At 55.1% G+C, this 23205-nt stretch overlaps 1 protein-coding gene across 2 annotated transcripts in view; it reads right to left on the bottom strand.

Annotated features, from left to right (window-relative positions):
- Positions 1-23205, bottom strand: part of ZFYVE28 (zinc finger FYVE-type containing 28) — a 153133-nt gene that overhangs the window by 87513 nt on the left and 42415 nt on the right. For both annotated transcript variants that reach the window (XM_008018101.3, XM_037983195.2), the window contains exon 2: positions 29-169. In XM_008018101.3, the coding sequence (XP_008016292.3) occupies positions 29-169 (141 nt within the window). The remainder of the gene's footprint in view (positions 1-28; positions 170-23205) is intronic.

The raw sequence follows: 23205 nt of genomic DNA, 5'->3' as shown, positions 1-23205 counted from the left end.
AGCCAGCCTCTGCTGCCCCGTGGCTCACCTGGCAGGAACGGAACTGGCTGACCAGCAGCGTGCACCGCTGGGGGTCCTTCCGCCCATCCAGGCTGTCCAGCTCCGCGGCCACCTGGTTCAGCTCCTCGTCGGCATAGTAGAACCGGGCAAGCAGCTGCGGATCCGACCTCTGCAGGAGAGAGGGGCCAGGGCATGAGTGGGTGGGGAACTGGAGGGGATGCCTCCGCCTTGTCCCCTGTCCCCAGGCCATGTGTGGGCTCCGCCTGGGGCCTTCCACCCTGAGCAGTAGCCGGCGCTTTCCTCAGCTTTCCACACCAGGATCTGGAGGGAAACAGCTAAAGCCAAGGCTCAGGCTGCCGGCTCAACCCCTGATTCGAGGGTCTCCAGACCCCCTGCATTTCAGCCCAGGACTGTGGGGAATCCAGACCCTTCGCTGCACCTCAGACACAAGATCCTCACGCTGGTGGAGAGCCCACAAAAAAGGGGCTCCGGGAAGAGTGGGGTCCCAGGCGCTCCAGGCAACGAAAGCAGCTCTTAGGACATTTTTTTTTTTTTTTTTTTTTTTTTTTTTTGAGATGGAGTTTCACTCTTGCTGCCCAGGCTGGAGTATGATGGCGGGATCCCAGCTCACTGCAACCTCCACCTCCTGGGTTCAAGCAATTCTCTTGCCTTAGCCTCCCCAGTAACTGGGATTATAGGTGCCCGCTACCACGCCCGGCTAATTTTTGTATTTTTAGTAGAGACTGGGCTTCACCATGTTGGCCAGGCTGGTCTTGAACTCCTGACGTCAGGTGATCCACCCACCTCAGCCTCCCAAAGTATTGGGATTACAAGCGTGAGCCACTGTGCCCGGCCAGGATATATTTTTTAATTCACAAAACCAAAATATGAAGTGGCCCAGAATAACACAATAAAATTTACTCCACTTAAGTGAAGAATGATTGACAGTGCATCATAAACCATTTCCCATGATTCATAAACAATTTGCCATCCCCTCATTCTCTAGAAACTTCACAGCGTGTCAGTCCAGTTTCCACAAGCCAGTGCATTGTGGCAGGAAACCCTATGCTTAGAGTCTCCCCTCTCACCAAACACGTGGGGGCTCAGAAGCTGGTTTTCAACTGCAACCACCACCCACCCCAACCCCGGCCGGCCTCCTCGGTGCTCTACACACACAGCACGGCTACCCTCCCTTGCCACGTGAGGTTCCCACTGCCCCAGGATGCAAACGGCTTGTTCCCCTGGATCAGAGTTTCCAGAATTCCGAGAAGCCCATCAGAAAAGTGATGAAGTCCTTTTGTGTGTGTATTATTATTATTATTATCATTATTATTATTATTATTATTATTATTATTATTATTATTATTTTGAAGACAGAGTCTCACTCTGTCACCCAGGCTGGAGTGCAATGGTGAGATCTCAGCTCACTGTAACCTCTGCCTCCTGGGTTCAAGTGATTCTCGTGTCTCAGCCTCCCAAGTAGCTGGGATTACCGGTGCCCATCACCACGCCCAGCTGATTTTTGTATTTTCTGTAGAGATGGGGTTTCACTATGTTGGCCAGGCTGATCTCAAACTCCTGACCTTGTGATCCACCCACCTCGGTCTCCCAAAGTGCTGGGATTACAGGTGTGAGCCACTATGCCCAGCCTATATATTTTTTTGAGACAGGATCTAGCTCTGTTGCCCAGGCTGGAGTACACTGGCATGAGCATGGCTCACTGCAACCTCTGCCTCCTGGGCTCAAGAAATCCTCCTGCCTCAGCCTCCCAAGTAGCTGAAACTATAGGCACACATCACTATATTCAGCTAATTTTAATTTTTTTCTAGACATGGGGTCTCCCTGTGTTGCCCAGCCTGGTCTTAAACTCCTGGCCTCAAGCCATCCTCCCACCTTGGCCTCCCAAAGTTGCTGAGATTACAGAAATGAGTCACTGTGCCTGGCCTGAACTTATTTTTATAAAAGGGACTCTTCATAATCACAGAGAGAAAGACAGAGGAGAGGGGAATATACCAAATCACACACAGTTCGAATGTGCCAGCAGTGTTCCCCACAGACTCCCATCTCCGTCAGGGCATTTCCTCCATGTGCTCTGGCCTGCTGCCCCTCCCCTCTGTGTGGCCTTGTCCCGACTCTTTCCTGGTCCTCCGGTCCTCTCTCTCTGGATCAGCTCAAGATGCTGGCCCAAACCCCTGGGGTGGGGAGAGCAAACCCCAGTGAGGCTGAGCGGACCCACACGAGGCCATCCACTGCCCCCTGCGTGGGCTCCAGCAATGGCTGCATGCACCTGTGACCTGGGCAGCCAATGGGAAGCCTTCCCTGGGACTGTTCACAGGAGGCTGACAGAGCCTCTGCACCCACTCACCCCGGCAGATGCTGCCTGAGCGTCCACTCTGCTAGGAGCGGATCTGGCCCTGGGACACAGCCCAGAGCAAGACAGACCCAGGCCCCGTCCCGCCCGGCCACTGACATGCTCACAGATGCCAGAGGCACAGAGATGGACGGTAGGCACTGGCTGCCATCTGCTCCCACCCTCTCAGCACCACGGCTGTGTCCCTGTGCCTCGTGCCTTTCTGGAAGTAAACACATCCCCTCCACGCGCCCAGCCAACCCCGGAGAGCCACAAGGTCGCAGTCACCCAGCAACCCCTCTGTGATGAAATGGGAAGAACAGTGGGGTTGGGAGGCAGGAGACACTCTTAACCTCGTTCGTGCTCTACTGCCTGGAAGGAAAGGAGGGAGGTGGGGAAAGTGAGGCCCAAAAGGCCCCTCCCGGCCCTTTCCCGTGGCCCGAGCCCCAGGGAGTGCTGCACCTTCGAAGCCTTGTGGTTGTCAACTTACAGATGAGCAACTGGGCCCTTGACCTTTGCTTCAGACACAGCCCCCATAATCCCTTTTTTTTTTTTTTTTTCTGAGACAGAGTCTCACTCTGCTGCCCAGGCTGGTGTGATCTCAGCTCACTGCAACCTCCACTTCCCAGGTTCAAGCAATCATCCCACCTCCCGAGTAGCTGGGATTACAGGTGTGCACCACCACATCCAGCTAATTGTTGTATTTTTAGTAGAGACAGGGTTTCACTATGTTGCCCGGGCTGGTCTCAAATTCCTGACCTCAAATGATCCGTCCGCCTCGGCCTCCTAAAGTGCTGGGATTACAGGCGTAAGCCACCGCGCCCAGCGCAGTCCCCAGAATTCTGACTGGCTTATGGGGTGGCCGCCAGCTTCCCCTCCCCTAGAATTCTGAGCCAGCTTCTGGGGTGGCCACCAGCTTCCTCACCTGGACCTGGGGCCTGCCAATGCCCCTCCTCGCTCCCAAGGAAGGGGGGAAGAGCCAAGAACAGCACCTTCCTACCAGAGGGCAGAGGAGCCGTCCTGCCACTTCTAGAACCAGGAGGGAGCATGGCCCCTTTTCGGGGTGGGGCTGAGCTCGCAGCCTGCCCAAGGCCGGCATGAGACCCGCGGGGCCTGACACCCAGCTCAGGCATTAGTCCAGGTCAGCAGAGCCACCGGCTCCCTTCTGGCCCCACACCTGCCAGCTCCCCTTCAAAGCAGTAGGTATGGGAGGTGGGGGAAGCAGGGGCCTGGTGCGGACGGTCCCACAGCAGACACCTGGCTGTGACTGAGCTGGACCGGAGCCCTCACAGTCCCTCTCCGCGTGCGTCCCGCAGCCCCGACCACAGCTCACTGATGAGACACCATCTGGCCCAGCAAACAGGCCAGGTACTGAATTTAGGGCACTGGATGACGACACCTCCTGGAAGCTAAATCTCGGCTCTGAGAAAGAGGACACGACAAGGGGCCACACACAAACCCCCAGAAAGGAACCCAGAATCATTCTCTGCCCTGGCACCAAAAACCTCACAACACTCAAGGAGTTCCCAGCAATGCCAGGTCAACACGGGCCCCTCACTGCTCGGTAAGCAGAGGAGACAGCTCAGCCACAACGCAGGTGCATGAAAGGCTGATGGCAGCGTGGTGCTGCACAGAAAACCCCCGTCATCACACAAAGCCCCAGACCAAAGAGGGGACTGAGCCTCTGAGCAAAGAATGAGGTGCATGCATGTCCCCTCGGCTCACCCACACACTTCCTCTCCTGTGCTCTGGAGAGGCCAAGAACCGCCACCGTGTGTGCAAGTGTGTATGTGTACACGCATGCACCTGTCCATGGCTGTGTGCGTGTGAATCTGTGCACTGTGCATGTGCATAAGTGTGTACACGCATGTGCGTCCATATATCTGTGTGCGTGTGAATATATGTGTAGGCATGGATGTGCGTGTGTGGACATGCATGTGTGTGTGGATGTGCGTGTGTGGATGTGCATGTGTATGCATGTGTGAATGTGTGCGTGTGTGGATGTGTGAGTGTGAATGTGTGCCTGTGTGAATGTGTGCGTTTGTGGATGTGTGCGTGTGTGGATGTGTGCGTGGGTGAATGTGTGCGTGTGAGGATGTGTGCGTGTGTGGATGTGTGCGTGTGTGGATGTGTGCGTGTGTGGATGTGTGCGTGTGTGGATGTGTGCCTGTGTGAATGCGTGCCTGTGTGGATGCGTGCGTGTGTGGATGCGTGCGTGTGTGGATGCGTGTGTGGATGTGCATGCGTGTGTGAATGTGTGCGTGTGTGGATGTGTGCCTGTGTGGATGTGTGCGTGTGTGGATGTGTGCGTGTGTGGATGTGTGCCTGTGTGGATGTGTGCCTGTGTGGATGTGTGCGTGTGTGGATGTGTGCCTGTGTGAATGTGTGCGTGTGTGAATGTGTGCGTGTGTGGATGTGTGCGCGTGTGGATGTGTGCGCGTGTGGATGTGTGCGCGTGTGGATGTGTGCACGTGTGGATGTGTGCGTGTGTGGATGTGTGCGTGTGTGAATGTGCATGTATGTGTGAATGTGCGCGTGTGTGAATGTGCGCGTGTGTGAATGTGTGCGTGTGTGAATGTGTGCGTGTGTGAATGCGTGTGTGGATGTGTGCGTGTGTGGATGTGTGCGTGTGTGGATGTGTGCCTGTGTGGATGTGTGCCTGTGTGAATGCGTGCGTGTGTGGATGCGTGCGTGTGTGGATGCGTGCGTGTGTGGATGCGTGTGTGGATGTGCATGCGTGTGTGAATGTGTGCGTGTGTGGATGTGTGCGTGTGTGGATGTGTGCGCGTGTGGATGTGTGCGTGTGTGGATGTGTGCGTGTGTGGATGTGTGCGTGTGTGGATGCGTGTGTGGATGTGCATGTATGTGTGAATGTGTGCGTGTGTGAATGTGTGCGTGTGTGAATGTGTGCGTGTGTGGATGTGTGCGTGTGTGAATGCGTGTGTGGATGTGTGCGTGTGTGGATGTGTGCCTGTGTGGATGTGTGCATGTGTGGATGTGTGCGTGTGTGGATGTGTGCCTGTGTGGATGTGTGCCTGTGTGGATGTGTGCGTGTGTGGATGTGTGCGTGTGTGGATGTGTGCCTGTGTGAATGTGTGTGTGTGTGGATGTGTGCGTGTGTGGATGCGTGCGTGTGTGGATGCGTGCGTGTGTGAATGCGTGTGTGGATGTGCATGTGTGTGTGAATGTGTGCGTGTGTGAATGTGTGCCTGTGTGGATGTGTGCGTGTGTGGATGTGTGCGTGTGTGGATGCGTGTGTGGATGTGCATGCATGTGTGAATGTGTGCGTGTGTGAATGTGTGCCTGTGTGGATGTGTGCGTGTGTGGATGTGTGCGTGTGTGGATGTGTGCGTGTGTGGATGTGTGCACGTGTGAATGTGTGTGTGTGTGAATGTGTGCCTGTGTGAATGTGTGCGTGTGTGAATGTGTGCGTGTGTGGATGTGTGCGTGTGTGAATGCGTGTGTGGATGTGCATGCATGTGTGGATGTGTGCGTGTGTGAATGTGTGCCTGTGTGAATGTGTGCGTGTGTGAATGTGTGCGTGTGTGGATGTGTGCGTGTGTGGATGTGTGCCTGTGTGGATGTGTGCCTGTGTGGATGTGTGCGTGTGTGGATGTGTGCCTGTGTGGATGTGTGCCTGTGTGGATGTGTGCGTGTGTGGATGTGTGCCTGTGTGGATGTGTGCGTGTGTGGATGTGTGCACGTGTGAATGTGTGCGTGTGTGGATGTGTGCCTGTGTGGATGTGTGCGTGTGTGGATGCGTGTGTGGATGTGCATGCATGTGTGAATGTGTGTGTGTGTGAATGTGTGCCTGTGTGAATGCGTGTGTGGATGTGCATGCATGTGTGAATGTGTGTGTGTGTGAATGTGTGCCTGTGTGAATGTGTGCGTGTGAATGTGTGCGTGTGTGGATGTGCATGCGTGTGTAGATGTGCATGCACCTGTACATGTGAGACCAGTGCAGCAAGTGTCAAGATGAGCTCCCACAGGGGTGACGTGTCTGTCTACTTGGCAGGGTAAATGCTAGAAAGGGGCGCTCATCACCAAAATAAAAGGCATGGGAGGTAGGGAACCCTTCAGGGACGGGCCTGACACTTGACCCCTCCTGGTCCTGGCTCCAGTTAGCGGGGATGCTTGGTGCCCTGCAGGGAAGCCGACTCTCACCTGCAGAACACAGCCTGTGTGCCTCAGGGCTCCCTGCCTTCCTCTTGGGGCAACTGAAGCCTCTGAATGGTCTTCCATGGAGCTGAGGTGTTACTGAGCACACAGACTGCACTGCCGGGCCTGCTCACTGGTGGGGTGGGCGTGGAGGGGTTGGATGAGGCAGATTTGCTGTGTGACCTTATCATGAGCTAAACTGTGACCACACCCCCCAAATTCAAACATTGAAGTCCTAACCCCCAGGACTCAGAATGTCAGAATGTGGCTGTGTTTGGAAACAGTATGTCCCTTTTTTTTTTTTTCTTTTTTTTGATACAGGGTCTTGCTCTATCCCCCAGGCTAGAGTGCAGTGGTGTGATCACAGCTCACTGCAGCCTCCACCTCCTGGGTTCAAGTGATCCTCCCACTTCAGCCTCCTGAGTAGCTAGGAAGACAGGTGGGTGCCACTACTACACCAGCTAATTTTTGTATTTTTTGTAGAGACGGCGTTTTGCCATGTTGCCCGGGCTGGTCTGGAACTCCTGGGCTCAAGCAATTCGTCTGCCTCAGCTTCCTAAAGTCCTGGGATTACAGGCGCAAGCCACCGTGCCCAGCCTAGAGATAAGATCTTTAAAGAGGTCATTAGGGTCAAATGAGGTCGCCAGGGCGGCCCTGATCCAACAGACCTGGAGTCGTTATACGAGGAGGAAATATGGACACAGGCATATTTGGTGGAGGGCCGACCTTGCAGAGACGCTGGCAAAAGGCGGCATCTACAAGCCAAGGAGAGACCCAGCCTCAGAGGGCCCCAGCCCTGCCACGCAGTAGTCTTGGACTTTTGGCCTCCAGGACTGAGAGAAAATAAATTCCTACTGTTCCGGCCACTGAGTCTGGAGTCCTTTGTTGCGACCGACCCCCTGACCTGTGTGGAAGGCCCAGGAGCGGGCTGGGGAGCCAGCCCTCAGCCAGACCCCTCCATGCTGCACTGCCATGCAGGAGGGGCTGGGAGCCCTGACATCCACTTAGCAAACCCCACCAGGTAACCCTCCTCCAAGGTAAAACCCCAAACTGTGGGCCTGTACAACTCTGAGGAAGCTGCTCTTGGGGTGGGCTCAAGCTTCCCTGAAAGATCCTGGGGACCCCCATCCACCCGGAAGGACAGCCCCCTTGGGCCCTGGACCTGAGCCTCGGAGCCTTCACCCACCCGAGCAAGCGCACGGCGTCTACAACAACCTGCGAGGCCATTCGTGGTTCTCTGTGATTTGAGGATGCCTCCGTGATGTCTAGGGACCACGGGCTCCGATGGTATGATTGCCTGCGCGTGGGAAACGGGCATCCCGAACAGTGTGTCCAAAGTCACCGCCCCCGAGAACAGGGAAGCGCTGAGTGTCTCCACAACCACAAGGAACAACACTCGCCACACCCCACCTCATGCCACGCCATGACGGGCACCACAGTCACACTGCTGACTTGGCATCGGTGCCCACAAGCAAACGCCCTGCTGCTGGACCTCAATTTCAGTGAATTAAAGACCTTAAAACCAGACCTACAAAGTGTTGACCATCTGCAAAAAGAGAGCGCTAATCACTCTCACACACACACACGCACGCACGCACGCGTGTGCACACCCACACACAGAAACTCTCTGCTATTTGAAAAGCTGAGTTAGCCCCTGAGCTAGCGTCCTGGCCCTTCAGGACTGATATTTCACAGGAAGAGGCCAAGGTTCCCGCATGGTCCCGGCGGTGCCTGGGGCGGGAGCAGGAGGGATCTTTACTCACTGTGTCCATCATCCCATCCAGACGCCTCACTGTGAGCAGAGACCTCCAGGCAGGGGTCCCAGGAAACGAATTGACACAGCTTACAAAATTCGGTCTGTCCTGATCAACAGAATCCAGAAGAAAATGTGGGGTACTAAGTTTCCATTTCTAAGTATGCAGAGTATAAAGCAAACAATTATAACCTCAACCTACTTATCACCTAGTGCTAAATCTGTCCGGCATGACAGGGCTCACCCTCAAGTGAGCCTGTGGGCAGGAGAGATGAATGGTGTGGCGGGTGGGGGCGGCGGTTAACGTCCCAGTCCTGACAAATCGTCTCCCTTTGATTTGAATCCACCAGCTTTGTTCAACAACATTTTACAATTTCATTTTAAATTAAGTTTTTAAATGTCCTTAAATACAATGTCCACAATAAAGGGAATCAATTGATATAAATAGAAAGTACTCACCTTGTTAAAATTTTTGAAATAAAAATTGTAAAAGAATATATTAGAACCTGGCCGGGCACGGTGGCTCAAGCCTGTAATCCCAGCACTTTGGGAGGCCGAGACGGGCGGATCACGAGGTCAGGAGATCGAGACCATCCTGGCTCACACGGTGAAACCCCATCTCTACTAAAAAATACAAAAAAAAAATTAGCCGGGCGTGGTGGCGGGCGCCTGTAGTCCCAGCTACTCGAGAGGCTGAGGCAGGAGAATGGCGTAAACCCGGGAGGTGGAGCTTACAGTGAGCTGAGATCCGGCCACTGCACTCCAGCCTGGGTGACAGAGCAAGACTCTGTCTCAAAAAAAAAAAAAAAGAATATATTAGAACGTAATAGGAATCTCTTTTAAAACCACACCACGTAAATATTTTCTCAAAGATAAATCCATAGCAGTGAGAGTGTTCACTGTTAAAAGGAGTCAGAAATAAACCCGTAAAGAAAGAATTTCGTTTGGGAGGTCAGATGACTGCTGAACGGACAGCCTCAAAAAGAGCAGGAGAAAATGCGCATGAACAAAGCAGCTCTCAATTCAAAATTACAAGGATGGACGGACTGAGGGCTAATTTTGTAAAGCTGATTAAACCGTTAATTCATTCAAGCCCCTGGTCCCTAATGTGAGCTGTGGCTGCAGGCGGGAGGCGCAGGTTGGAGGCACGTGCAGTGTGAGAGACGCAGTGCGCACGTGTGAGCTCAGCCCGTCTGACCCACATGTGATGACCCTGGAGTGTTTCCGGGCAGTTACGAGGGCTGGCCACCAGGCTCAGAGTTTACACGCACTACACCGCCCACTGGGGCAGGCCCAGCCTGAGGCCCAGGAGGGCTGGGGCTCCAAGCCCTGCACAGGGCACAGAAGCACAGTCCGTCACACTGCACCTTCCACCCAGACAAGGAGACTGACGCTCCTGAAGGTAACTCATGGCCAAGGCCACATCGCTGAATGACAAGGAGCCAGATCTCAGTCCAGGTGTCACTAGGATCCTCTGGCATCTACGTGGGGAAAGAGGGGGTAAGGGCTCAGGACTGGATCCCTTTCACACTCTTGTTTGCCAAATATGACATAAATCCTGCAGGTGGGGACCTTAAAGAGACACTTTGTCACTCCAGGGCAGCAGCATCACAGTCTTGGCCAAGCTGCGGCAGGGACGACGGGAGCAGGCAGGTGGCGGGACAGATGGAAGGACAGGCAGCACAGCCAGGCCAGAGAGGACCAGCCCCGCCCTATGGGCCCCAGCAAGGGAGGGAAGCCCAGTCCAACTCCTACTGCCTCCCTCCCCACACAGCTGAACCAAGGACATAAGCTAGGCTGTAAGCTCCAGTTCCCAAGACAGACCACCCCAGGTAGCCAGTTCCCTACCCCTACAGCCCCCACACTCAGCCGTGGAGACCCAGGTACATTTGCCTCCTAGATATCAGCAGATCTCCGGGAGACAGTGGCCACATGCGGACTTCAGCTGGACAGAGGCTGGAGCGTGCAGGGGTGAGGACCAGGTGTCTGAGGTGCCGTCCTGGGCCTCTCCAGGGCCAGCTTTCCATTAAAGCCTGAGACTCCTCGCTCCGCCACCAGGAATCCAAGAGCACCGCGAAGAGGCCAGGGAAGAACCTCTGCCCAGGACACCCAAATGAAGCCCCACAGCTGTGAACCCCCACAGCAGCTGTTCCTCAGCCCTCACCATGACCAATTAACTGTCGAGGAAACCCCTCCACCCCTCCACCCCTCCACCCTTCCATGTCTCCACCGTTCCACCTCTCCACCCCTCCACCCTCCACCCCTCCACCCTCCACCCCTCCACCCCTCCACCCCTGGGGCCAGAACTATTCACTGTCGCCAATCACAAGCCCAGTCCCTCCTGCAGATCCCCAACCCCTCCTGTCCGCACTGAGGCCTGGCGTCCCTGGGCAGCCGTGACCCATGTCCCCAAGGCAGGCCTCATCCACAGCAGACACCCCAGGGGCTGCCAGGCTGAGGCCCCACTGATCTGGCAGCACCACCAGCCACCGGCAGCACATCTGGGGCCCGAGACAGGCACACACTCCTGTGGTCCCAGGCACAGCCCTGCTGCCACACCCACCCCAATGCTACCATTGCTGCTACTGCCTCCCTCCCCATCCATCTGTCCCCCTTCTCTACCCTGCTCTGGGGCCAAGGAGGTGCAGTGGGCACACTGGGTCAGCAGGAGGCCTGGCAGGGAGTGAGGATGGGACGGTCCTGCCCACTTCCTGCCTTGGCCTCCTGCGGAGCCCACCCAGCCCTCCTCTCTCTCAGGACTCGGTACTGGCCATCCCTGTGGCCTTCGGGCCCACATGTGGCACCAAGCCCTGGACTCATCACCATCCCTGTGGTCCCCTCAACCCCATTACATGATGAGTGTCCCCAGCACAGCCTGACCAGGGAACTGCTGAGACTGCCAGCTACTTCCTTCAGGACTCAGAAGACCCTGGCAGTTCTAGGGTTTGATGGGCGGGGGCTGGACACAGTTTAATCCCTCATATGACCGTTGACCAGTCACCTGTGAGAGCGGCATATATGCTACCCAGCTCAGGTCACCTGTGAGAGCAGCAAACACACCACCCAGCTCAGGTCACCTGTGGGAGATAATCCCTGCAGGAACGTTCTCCAGGGGGCCTTGGACCAACCCAGCACTCCCAGTTTTCTTGCTTGCTGGTAGAACGTGCTGAAGATGTGGCATCCAGAGGTAGGGAGGGACTGCCCAGAACAACCCGGGCCTTGTCCTTGACCCTCCCAGGGATTATAACAGCTTGAGTTAGGGAGGAACTACCTGGGCTTTGCTTCTTTCTCCCTGGAAGCAGGGTGTCAAAGCTTTGCCCTGGGGGTCACGTGGCCCGAGGTCTCTAACTGGGGTAGCTGCTTCCAGGGCCCTTCAGCCCTGGTGCAAAGAGAAGCACGTGCAGTCAGCAATCCATCTGCCCTGGGCAGCCTTCCCAACACTGGGGACTAGCTCTGTCCCTTGCTTCCGTATCTGTAAGTAATCAACCTGCTTTGCATAACTTGTATGCGAGTGTGTAGGTCACCAGTGCACGGAGGACTAAACAGTAGCCTGGGGTGCGGTGCCCACAGGCAGAAGTTCCTGGTATTTGGCTATGACAATCTTTGCTATTCTCCACGAATTAGGAGTCTTCTCTTGGGACTGGTAATTATCAAACCTGCTTTGAAATCCCTACTACCCCAGAGGAGATAAGGGGCAGTTCTCCAATTTATGAAAGGAAGAACCAAGGCTCAGAGAGGTTCACAAATCCACCCAAGAGCTCACTTCCAATAAGCAATGAGGCCAGCATTTCAAAGCCACTCACCCTGCCTGATGGTGGAAGACTTATCCTGTGACTCGGTTTCCTTGCTTGCTCCTGCTAGGTACAAAGGGTGAAAACAGCACAAAGCCACCACTGATGTTGGTGCCGCAGCCCCAGGGCAGGCACTGCGCCCTGTGAAGGGAAGGCCTCCCCAGGCCTCGGGTCAGAGTTCCAGGCTCACTGTGGCCTCCTGGCCCAGTGGGGCACAGGGGTGTCCAACGCTGGCTGGGAAGGTGTTGCCTGGGACGTCCAAGTTTGTGCCCACCCGGGACAGCCTGCACATCAACTCTGTCCACCCGGCCTGGCTGCAAACCAGGGCTTGGTGCTGAGCCCCGAGCCCCACCCACCCCCTGCAGGTGCCTGTGGGTGGACAGCCAGCCCCACACACGCCTCCAGCCTGACCTGAAACCACAAGCTGCCCGGCCTCGGTGTTGTGGGGCCAGCCAGGCCACTGAACGCTCTGCCTGCCCCAATGGCACAGCCTCCCACCTCTCCAAGCCCTTCAAAGCAAACTGCCAGGAAAGGCTGGCAGCTTTATGTTCAATTCACACCAGTAAGTACTTTACCCAGACGGCGGCCGTGCCTGTTTAGAGGAATCCTCCGCAGCCCAGACGCGACAGGAGCCACGTGGGAAGGGAATTTGGAGGGTCGGCACTGGGCACAGACGCCCCGGTGGACACCAGCTTCTTTACCGCCTGTCCCCTGATTAGCATCTGCAAAGTGGGCTTAAGGACGAAGAGAACCCGCTTAGCCTGGACAAACCCTGCGCACCTCCCTCCTCGCCGGCAGGAGTGACAGTGGTGGACACAGGTGATGAGGTTAACGCCCGGCATTCCCGCCGCCAGGCCCTCAAGGCAGCCTCGGTCTCCAGCGGGTGACTGGGAATGGCAGGGGCTGCGTTCCGCGACAAAACCCCCGCGTCGCCACGGCAAAGTCTGCTGCGAGGGGACCGTGGACCCCTGAGGAGGCGGCGCGGAGGGACAGCGGGGCAGGGCCCAGCGGGGGCGTTGCACGGGGGTCACTCCCGAGGCACCAGACCCCGCATGGCGGGGTGGGGTGGGGGCGGTGGACGAGGAGATCCAGGCTGAAGGGCGAGCGGTGGAGCTAGGCCGCCTCGCAGGCAGTGGGCAGCAGGCAGCGTTGGGAGAAAGGGGCTGGGTGTCCCTGAACGCCGCGAGGGAAGGGAAGGGGGAAGGGAAAGGGGAGGGGGCACGGGAGGCGCAGGTGGCAGGGATCAGGGTCTCCACGTCTCCCTGGGTGGGCCACGCTTCGAGAGAGCGCCGTGCACGGAGGCCACAGGCAGCAGCGCGAACAGCACGGGACAAGGGTGGGAGGAGGGGCCGCACGGCGCCTGTCACTCCCAGCATGGAGCGCTGCCTTTGGGCCCGCACGTGCACTCACAAAGGGCGTGTCCCCCACAACTGCCTGCACGCGGCAGGGGCCTCTCAGTGCACGGAGGGTAATAATAAGGGTGACGACAACGCCAGCCTCCCCAGGATCTGGGCGGGTCACCCAAGCCCACCTTCCCACCTGCAGAAATACCCTCGGCCCTGCCTGCTGCCTCCCTGGCCCACAGGGTCTCTCCTGTCCCTGCTTCAGGTCCACGCCCAACTCTCCCAGCCTTCGGTGGGAGCCCTGAGCCCCGGCCCAGCCTGAGAACAAAGGCTCCCGCTCAGGCCTAGGTGGAACCGCTCGCCCCACTCAGGCTGGCAGTGCTGGCTGGGCCTTGGTTCTGTGCCTGAAGCTGGGCTACACTGGGAGGACGCCTCCCAGGCCCTCCAGCTCACCCTCAGCTGGACTTTGGGTTATCAAGCTCTGAGAGTCACCCCGATACCAGAAGGCCTCAACTGGACCACCTGCAGAATACATTCTGAAGGAAAAGGGAGCACACGAGCATGCGTGTTTGTTTCCCAGGTCCTGAGGCTCAGACATGGGGGTCTGGGGGCCCCCCTCTACCTACAGGAGGGATACAGGTGGCAGAGCACGGCCCGTGCTCCCTAAGGGCAAGGCGAAGGCTGATTGTGTGACCCGCTTGCAGGAAGCCAGGGCAAGATCCAGCTGGCCTCACTGTGAACTCCGATGGCCCAGCACGGCTCCCCAGCACAGCCAGAGAAGGAAGGACCCTGAGGCTGAATGTGGATGTCCCAGCAGAGGCCACCTCTCAAAAAGCATAGGCATGAGCTCTACACACACCAAAAACATTCACATGTACGTTCTGAGATGGAATTTTTAACCTCACTAAATTTTTGTTTAAAATGCTTTTACAGCTGTTACCAGTGCTCATGTTTCATAAGAACCTGCTTATGCAAAGCTGCACGTGGGCCTCCCTCAGAGGCAAGCCCAGGCCTCCGCAGTTTCCCAGATGGTCTGGTAAATCGGTGCCCTGGGAAGCTTTAGACTGGGGGACTCGTTTAGACACCCCAACAAATCAGTTCCCTGCACCTGCTGTCTCACCAGGCAGCACCCGTTTCCCGGCCAAGTTGCTCTCACTCGCAGCAGAAGCCACAGCCAGCTCGGAGGGGCTGGTGATGGGTGGAAGAGGTGGCAGCCTTCCCCACAGCCACTGTCCACTCAGCTCAGTGGAGTGCTCAGTGGCCCAAAGAAAACCCTCCAATTGCAGAGGGTACAGTTCCATGCAGCTGGAGGCCTCTGCCCCTTGGGGCATGGCAAAGGGCCCCTTTGTCACCTCAGTGTAGTCTCTGATGTGGAAACAGATCCCCTCCCACCCATGGAAGGAGATGCTCCCCAGAAGCCGGACCCTGGCTCTAGGAGGAGGGTGGGTAGCCCCCTGAGGATGAGGCATCCCCTATCATGCAAAGACATCCTCCTTACAGGAGAAACAGCTGGGCATGGCGCCACACAAACCCCAGGTGATGATGCTGGCCTTGCCCATGGCATGTGTTCTGCAAGCCAAGCCAGACACAAAGCTGGGAGATAACTGCACATCTAGCAAAGCGTTTTCCAAGGGAAAATGAATTTTCAAATCAAATTCTGTCAAGTACTGCCTATACAAATGATGTGCCAAGAACACGGATTGCAGAAAATTTAACCACAGTAGCTGCAGTGGGATCATAGAGAAACGAACGAACTGCACAGCCCCTCCATCACTGCCGAGGAGGAGAATGGGTGGTGAGAGAGCTCCGGAGGGAAGGGTGCTGCGTCACCAAATGGTATAAGCCTGTATCTGACAGCTGGGCATTTAAACTGCCAGAGATCTCATTTTGAACTCCATAGGTTTAAAGATTCTTTAAAATGCATTTTATTTTTAAAACTGACTATTAAATAGCAAACTTGCTAGGAAGACAACCAATTCCATTCCCACTGTGCTAGCAGGGTGCCCCCGGGGTGCTCCCTGCTCAAGCCCCACTGTTGCAGGGGCTGAGCACAGCTCAGGAAACTCCGAAAGGGTGGTGGGGATGGGGGAATGCAGTCCGGTCAACTCCTAGGATGCATGGAAATTTGCTTGTGGAAAATGGAAACTTAAACTGCTTATTTATGAATTATTCCTCTCCTTCCAAAAGGATTTGAGGTGATTTGCTAAGTGCTCACAAGAACTGAGCTTGCTCCTTTAATCAGAGGAGCAATTCGGCCGGGCGCGGTGGCTCAAGCCTGTAATCCCAGCACTTTGGGAGGCCGAGACGGGCGGATCACGAGGTCAGGAGATCAAGACCATCCTGGCTAACCCGGTGAAACCCCGTCTCTACTAAAAAATAGAAAAAAATTAGCTGGGCGCAGTGGCGGGCGCCTGTAGTCCCAGCTACTCGGGAGGCTGAGGCAGGAGAATGGCGTGAACCCGGGAGGCGGAGCTTGCAGTGAGCTGAGATCCGGCCACTGCACTCCAGCCTGGGCGACAGAGCGAAACTCCGCCTCAAAAAAAAAAAAAAAAAAAAAAAAAAAAATCAGAGGAGCAATTCAAACACCCAGACAGGGGTCCAAGGTTGTGGGCCAAGAGAACTATTGCAGTGGGGCCGCAACAGCCGGCCCAGGATGCTCTGGTCTCTACTTTGTTGGCTCAGGCCTGGGGGGCCATGCACATCCCACGCTCCTGGGCACACTGGAAGCCATACTCAAGGAGGCCTCACCGGCCCAGGCAGGTGGACTGATGCTCAGTCCTGGACCAGCTCCCCTTGAAGGACCCAATGGACTTAGACACCCAGGGTGGTTGCTCCTCTAATCATGGAGGCCCTGACTCTGACCCAACATGAGGCCAGCTGGATCTTGCCCTGGTGCGTGCTGGTCGTGGCAGGTCTGTGTCCAGGTGGCTCCAGCCGGCGAAGACAAGCCCAGGCTCTGCTGCCCAAAAGAGAGCAAGCACTGCTTTCTGAAACTGTTATTATTGAGATAGAACTCACATGCCATAAAATTCTACCAAAGTGTGCCATTCAAAGGCCAGGCACGATGGCACTTTGGTGCTTTGGGAGGTTGAGGTGGATCACTTGAGGCCAGGAGTTCAAGGCCAGCCTGGGCAACAAAGCAACACCTTGTCTCTATAATAATAATAATAATCCACTGTATCCACACACAAAAGATTAGCCAGGTGTGGTGGTTCACACCTATTAGTCCCAGCTACTCAGGAGGCTGAGGTGGGAAGATCACTTGAGCCCAGGAGGTGGAAGTTAGAGTGAGCTGAGATCATCCACTGCACTCCAGCTTAGGGGACAGCGTGAGGCCCTGCCTCTATGGTATGCGATTCAGCAATTTTTAGGGTATTCTCAGAGCTGTTTTTTAGGGTATTCCCAGAGTTGTGCAACCACCACATGATCTAGCTTCAGAACATTTTCATCACCTCCAAAAGAAACCACTCCCGTTAGCAGTCATCCCCCTACCCCTTCATCGACTTTGTCTCTGGATTTGCATGTCTGGACATTTCCTGTGCATAGAATCATATGAAACAGGGCATTTTGTGTCTGTTTCTTTCACGGAGCAGTGTTTTCAAGGTTTGTCCACATTACAGCATAAATTGGTGCTTCCTGTGTGCCACTGTGTGGATGGACAGACCACATTTTGTTTATCCAGGCGTCTGTCGATGAACACTTGCACTGCTCCCATCTTTTGGCTACTATGAATAGTGCTGCTATAAGCAAGTTTTTGTGGGGACATATGTTTTCAGCTCTCTGGGTATATATCTAGAAGTGAAATTCTTGGTCATATGACACTTCTATGTTTAGCTTTCTGAAAAACTGCCAGGCTGCTTTCCAAAGAGGCTGCACCATTCAACAATCATAGAACAGCAGTTGGTCTGGCAGGGCTCTGATTTCCCTAAATCTTCGCCAACACTTGTTATTATCTGACTTTTCAATTCTAACCATCCCGGTGGCTGTGAAGTGGCCACTCACTGTGGTTTTGACTCTCGTTTTCCCAATGGCCAATGACACTGGGCACCCTCCATTGCTGGCTGACCATCTGCACATCCTTTCTGCAGACCATATGCTGTGAGCAGGTGGCACTTAGAGGGGCATCCCTGCCATCCTTCCTCCCAGTGACATCTGTGAGTCAAGGGTATGGAACGCCACACTCTGTGGACTGACCAGATCTGCTTTCTCACATCAGAGCAATCTAGGCCAGGCTGTTCCATCTGGTGAGACAAGGGTCCCCCCTGCCATAGCCACAGGACCCCATCAAAGCCATGGGCAGGTGTGGACTGGACAATGTGGCACCTTTGTTATGATTAGGACCTAATTTACCATAAAGAGAGGCCCTGGAGTAAGGAAAAGGTGCCCCCAGGGCCTGCTCTGGGACCCCACAGTTCCTACGCACCCACAGTGGGTCAAATGGTGGTCCCCTTGAAGCACGTCTGGAATGTGTCAATATGACTGTATTTGGAAAAACGGTTGTTGCAGATGAAAGAAAGGTAAGAATCTCAACCTGAGACCATCCTGGACTCTCTGGGTGGGCCCTAAACCCAGTGACAGGTGGCCTTAGAGAAGGTGAAAGGCACACAGAGGAGAATGCCATGTGAAGATGGGGCAGAGATCGGAGTGACGGGCCTGTGAGAAACCCCAAGGATAGCCGGCAACACTGGGAGCTGGAGAAGACAAGGAACAACCCTCCCTCAGAGCCCCCAAAAGAAACCAGTGTTGCCCACAGCCTTTGGGTCTCCAGAACTTTGAAAGAAGGGATTTTTTTTTTTTTTTTTTTTTTTTTTTTTTTTGAGACGGAGTCTCGCTGTCACCAGGAGGGAGTGCAGTGGCATGATCTCAGCTCACTGCAACCTCCGCCTCCCAGGTTCAAGCAATTCTGCCTCAGCCTCCCGAGTAGCTGGGATTACAGGAGTGCACCACCAAGCTCAGCTAATTTTTGTATTCTTAGTAGAGATGGGGTTTCACCATGTTGGCCAGGATGGTCTCAATCTCCTGATCTCATGATCCGCCCGCCTTAGCCTCCCGAAGTGCTGGGATTACAGGCGTGAGCCACGGCGCCCGGCCGATTTTTGTTGTTCTAAGCGCCCCACAGTGTGTGACTTGGTCACAGCAGCCATGTGGAATGAAGGCGCCCCTCTCCCACAGCACCACGGTTACCTGATGTCCCACAGCGGAGAGAAGGGGATTTGCCTGGTCCTGTGTCATCGGGAGGCACTGAGTGCATCAACCCCACGTCAGTGCATGTATCCTATAGACCGGCCCTGACCACTGCTCAGCCTGAGCCCCCTGGACACACCCAGAGCTGGCAGAGCTGGCCGAGCTGCCCAGTCCATGGATGGGGTTCCCTGGGCCCACACCCCAGCTCACACTTGGGGGTAGGGATTCCCATCACCCCACATTCTGGGAGATCTCTTTCGACAAATCTTCCACCCGTGCAGGTGGGACACAGGCAGGACAGAGGTGGCCCTGGACCCAATCCTGCCGGCCCAGGGCCCAGAGCCTGCCAGTGAGATGCAAAGACGGGGCCAGAGGGAGCACCCACCCTCCTGGGCATCACTGTACTGGGGGAGGGGTGTCTCCCATACCTGCTGCCACCTCCACCTGTCGGCTCCCTGGACCGTGGCATGGCCATGGAACCACCTACAGTGGGACAGTCTGGGGTGCTGGATTGCACACCGCATCCCTCGCCAGCCACCCCTCCCGCCCGCACTGTGACGCTGGGCGCCTCTGTGACTGCCCTCAGGAGGGATGGGCACCCAACCCTGCCAGGTCCATGTGGGTCAGGTGTGTCTCGGATCTTCCTGTGTAATGCGGCATTCCAGGTGCTTCCACTGAGAAGACACGGTGAACACTGTCCACCATGGCGACCCCCAGGGAAGAGAACCGGGCCTGGGGCAAAGGTGGACACAGCATGTGGGTAGCAGCCTGCGTCTGGCTCTTCGTCTTGACCAGTTGTTAGGTTTCGGGCCCCGCTCCTTAGGATAAGTGGCAGGTGGGCGACTTGGCGCTGGAGAGAAGATGGGGAGCTCACGTGGGGGCTGAGCAGGGAAGGAAGCAGACAGGGGATGGGGTGACCGCAGGAGAGGGCAAGGCCACCTAGACACACGGACACAGCCAGCACCCGGCGGGGCTGATTCATGTGGTTGCCCGCATTGTGCTCCCTGGCACATTCTTCTTTTGTACTGTGGTTATTGCTGAAATAATCAAATAATGCAAATAAAACTTAGAAGCATTTGACTTATAATGGTGCCCGCTACTAACAGATGATTAGGACGATTCCATCATTCTTTAAAAATAGCTGTCCTAAAGGAACACCTGCTCTCACCAATGTGTCATTTTACCAGAGGATAAAAATTATTTGTAAAATAGTCCAGTGAGAGCCTGTACTTTATTTTTATGCATTATGAGAGGAAAAATGACGATGTTCCAGAGGCTTGACATATGGCAGGAAAAGCCAAACAGGTATTCGCTCAGAAAAACCCAGGAAAGGATCTGCAGAAAAGTAACTCAGGCACTGGGGCTCATGGCAGGGCATAAAACAGACAAGCAAACAAACAAACAAAAACCAGAAAACAAAAGAATAGAAAGACTCCCTTCAACAATAGCAGGCAAATAATTAAAACTTTTCAGTGTCTTTAAGGGCCAAAGCCAAACTGGAAAAGGCACGGTCTAGCCACTGAGGCCAGCCTGGGAAGGCCACACTGCAGGTTCAGTCCTAACCCAGCAAATAGCTGGCAGCCCGCCCCCCACCCGGTGTGAGACGCCCGCCTGGGCAGCAACAGGATGAAGGTTGGGCTGCAGGGCGGTGAGCTGATGGCCGTGTGTCCCCAGGATCCAGGGCTGGAGAGTCACACAGGAACAGCCTAGAGGCAGCAGACCCCAACTATGACGACAGTGAGGGAGCCGGGGGCTGGTAGGGGTGCAGGGCCATGCACGCCTCGGGTCAGCCCAGTGGAAGCCTGGAGGGAGATGCAGCGTGTGGCTGGTTCTGGTGCACATGGCCCCTGTGGACATCTGTCAGAAATGGGGAGCGGGGAGGGGGGCAAATGTTTTGTTTGCTGTCACCTATTCCCGTGACCAACAGGACCCAAAGGACCTTCCAGAGAACCAGAGGTTTCTATCCTAGAAGGATGGTGGCGAGGCTGAGTCTGGTTCTGAGAAGGACTGGTGAGGGGGTAGAAATGATCCCAGCACCCTCACGGGGACACAGGGGTGTGTCTTCCCACCCTGCGCTGCCTCCCCAGCCCTTCCATCGCCACCTCCTGCTGTCACCGCTCCCGCCATCCTCCTTCTAGTCCTCAGCATGCCCAGCAGGTTCCAGTCCTAGAGATTCACCCAACACCTGACTCACTCCCCATTCGGGTCTCTACCTGAACATCACCATCATCGAGGCCTCCCAGCCCCTCCAGTAGGGCACCGTGCCCCATCACCCCGTGATGTGGGAGGGGTACACAGAGGTGCGGGCAGGCAGGGGTGCTGGGGTGCTGACCAGGGCCTGCATTCTGGGAAGGGACGTGAAGAGGGAGGGCCTGCGGCTGGGCACAGGTGGGCGCCGGCTGTCACTCCTCCGCAGAGGCAGGGCCAGGCATTCCAGGGCTTGGGTGATTGTGTCAGTTAAACTCTGAGGGTTGGGGCTCATGGTGGCAGAGCCAACTGCCTACCTGGACCAAGGATGCTGCACACCCCTAAGACCCAGCCTCCCCAAGGCCTCTCCCCATGGCTAACTCACCACAGCCTAGACCCAGGCCCTACCCAGGGGCCCTCCTAGCACCCCCAGCCTCTCTGGCGAGCTGGCTTTGTGCAACTAGGGAGGGCAAAACCACAACATGCCACCAGAAGACCACCATGTCTCTGGGCAGACACTCGGGGTACCCCTACCCTGTGCCCGGGCCAGCTTCTCCCCCCACAGCCACCGCCACCACAGGGACAGAAGGCTCAAGAATGGAGTGGCAGACAGACAGCATTCACCAGTCACCCAAAAGTGAATGAGGTGATCCACTTCAGCTATGCTCAGACCTTCTTAGAGAGTGACCATGTCTGATAGAGCCTGTGAAATACAAAATGACTTTTAAATAATTTTTTATTATAAAAAGTATGAGCTGGGTGCTGTGGCTCATGCCTGTAATCCCAGCACCTTGGGAGGTTGAGGTGGGAGAATTGCTTGAGCCCAGGAGTTCAAGACCAGCCTGGGCAACATAGTGAGACCCCCATCTCTACTAAAAATTTTAAAATTAGCTGATTGTGGTGGCATACACCTGTGGTCCCAGCTACTTGGGAGGCTGAGGTATAAAGATTGCTTGAGCCCCAGAGGTTCAGGCAGCACTGCCATGATCACACCACTGCCACTGCACTCCAGCCTGGGCAACAGTGTGAGACCCTGTATCAAAAAAATAATTTTAAGTATGGAAATTCCGACAAATGTAAAAGAAAAACAATGTTTCCTGGAGCTGAAACACTGTCAATATCTTGGTCTTCTGCCTGTGTGAACCTGAGAACACATCGATCCATTCTTAATTGCCTCAGACCTTCAAGCAGGGGCTCTGAAACCCATGCAGTGGCAAACATGCACTCGTATGCCCTGGCAGAATCTCCGTTCCCCAAGGAGCCCCTCAAATGCCCTGATGTGTTCATCTCATTCTAAAAGCTAGAGATGACGTGAGCAGCACACAACACGGTTTTAGTACACGATAAAACGGCAGCACAGAGTATGTGCCACACCTCTCCACCTTCAAAACCCAAAAAGTAGGGGAATGCATACAGATTTCTGCCCAGGCCCTCCCTGTCATGCCCAAAACCCTGCCTCCCTTTGTGCCCTCTCTCCTGGCTCTGCCTTTGCTGCCCCACCCCAGCCAGGCCTGACCTTGGCCCTGACTGCCTGATCCACCAAGATGGGCTTCATCCTCCCCATGGGTCTCCAAGAGCTCCTCAGTCTGAACAGCAAAAGGTAATGTTTTTACTCTAAAATCATGGTATGTGCATAGTCACATACAGCCCACCATGCCCATAGGTAAGCCCTTCCAATCTAGAAAAAGCTCAGGGGCAGCCGGAATGCGAGTAAACGGAAAGAACCAGAACCCATGCAGAAACCTCTCTCAAAAATAATAATGTGTCTTCAACTAGTGTTGTTAGAAGCTGAAGGCTGTTAGTACAAGGACAGATGTCAGTCAGAAACCCGTTTTGGGCCAGGCGTGGAGGCTCACACCTGTAATCCCAGCATTTTGGGAGGCCAAGGCAGGAGGACTGTTTGAGTCCAGGAGTTCGAGACCAGCCTGTACAACACAGTGAGGCCTCATCTCTACAAAAAATACAAAAATTAGGTGGATGTGATAGTGCACACCTGTAGTCCCAGCCACTTGGGAGGCTGAGGTGGGAGGATCGTTGAGCCTGGGCAGGTTGAGGCTGTAGTGAGCTGAGACTGCGCCACTGCACTCCAGCCTGGGCGACACAGTGAGATCCTGTTTCAAAAAAAAAAAGAGAAGAAGAAGAAAGAAGAAAAAAGAAAGAAGAAAGAAGAAGGAGGACGAGGAGGAAAGAAATTGGTTTTTAAGCAACTATTTGTGTGCTCATATAGAAAAATGCCCAAATATCTACGAAAGAAACCTAAACTTTTAAATTGAACTTAAACCCCAACATCAGACGCTGTGGCTTATGCCTCATCTCCCCACCTTTGGGCAGAAACTTGGTGCTCTTTCTAGAAAATTCTTAGGAAGTATCTTTGTACCCAGTCCCACATGCCACATTCGGCTCGTCCTTGGTGGGTTTGCGGCTCAGCAGCATGTGATG

Source organism: Chlorocebus sabaeus, chromosome 27, assembly GCF_047675955.1.
Source record: "Chlorocebus sabaeus isolate Y175 chromosome 27, mChlSab1.0.hap1, whole genome shotgun sequence".
NCBI classification, from domain to species: domain Eukaryota; kingdom Metazoa; phylum Chordata; class Mammalia; order Primates; family Cercopithecidae; genus Chlorocebus; species Chlorocebus sabaeus.
Note: the sequence above shows the minus strand (reverse complement) of the source record. Positions and strands in the feature narration are given on the sequence as shown.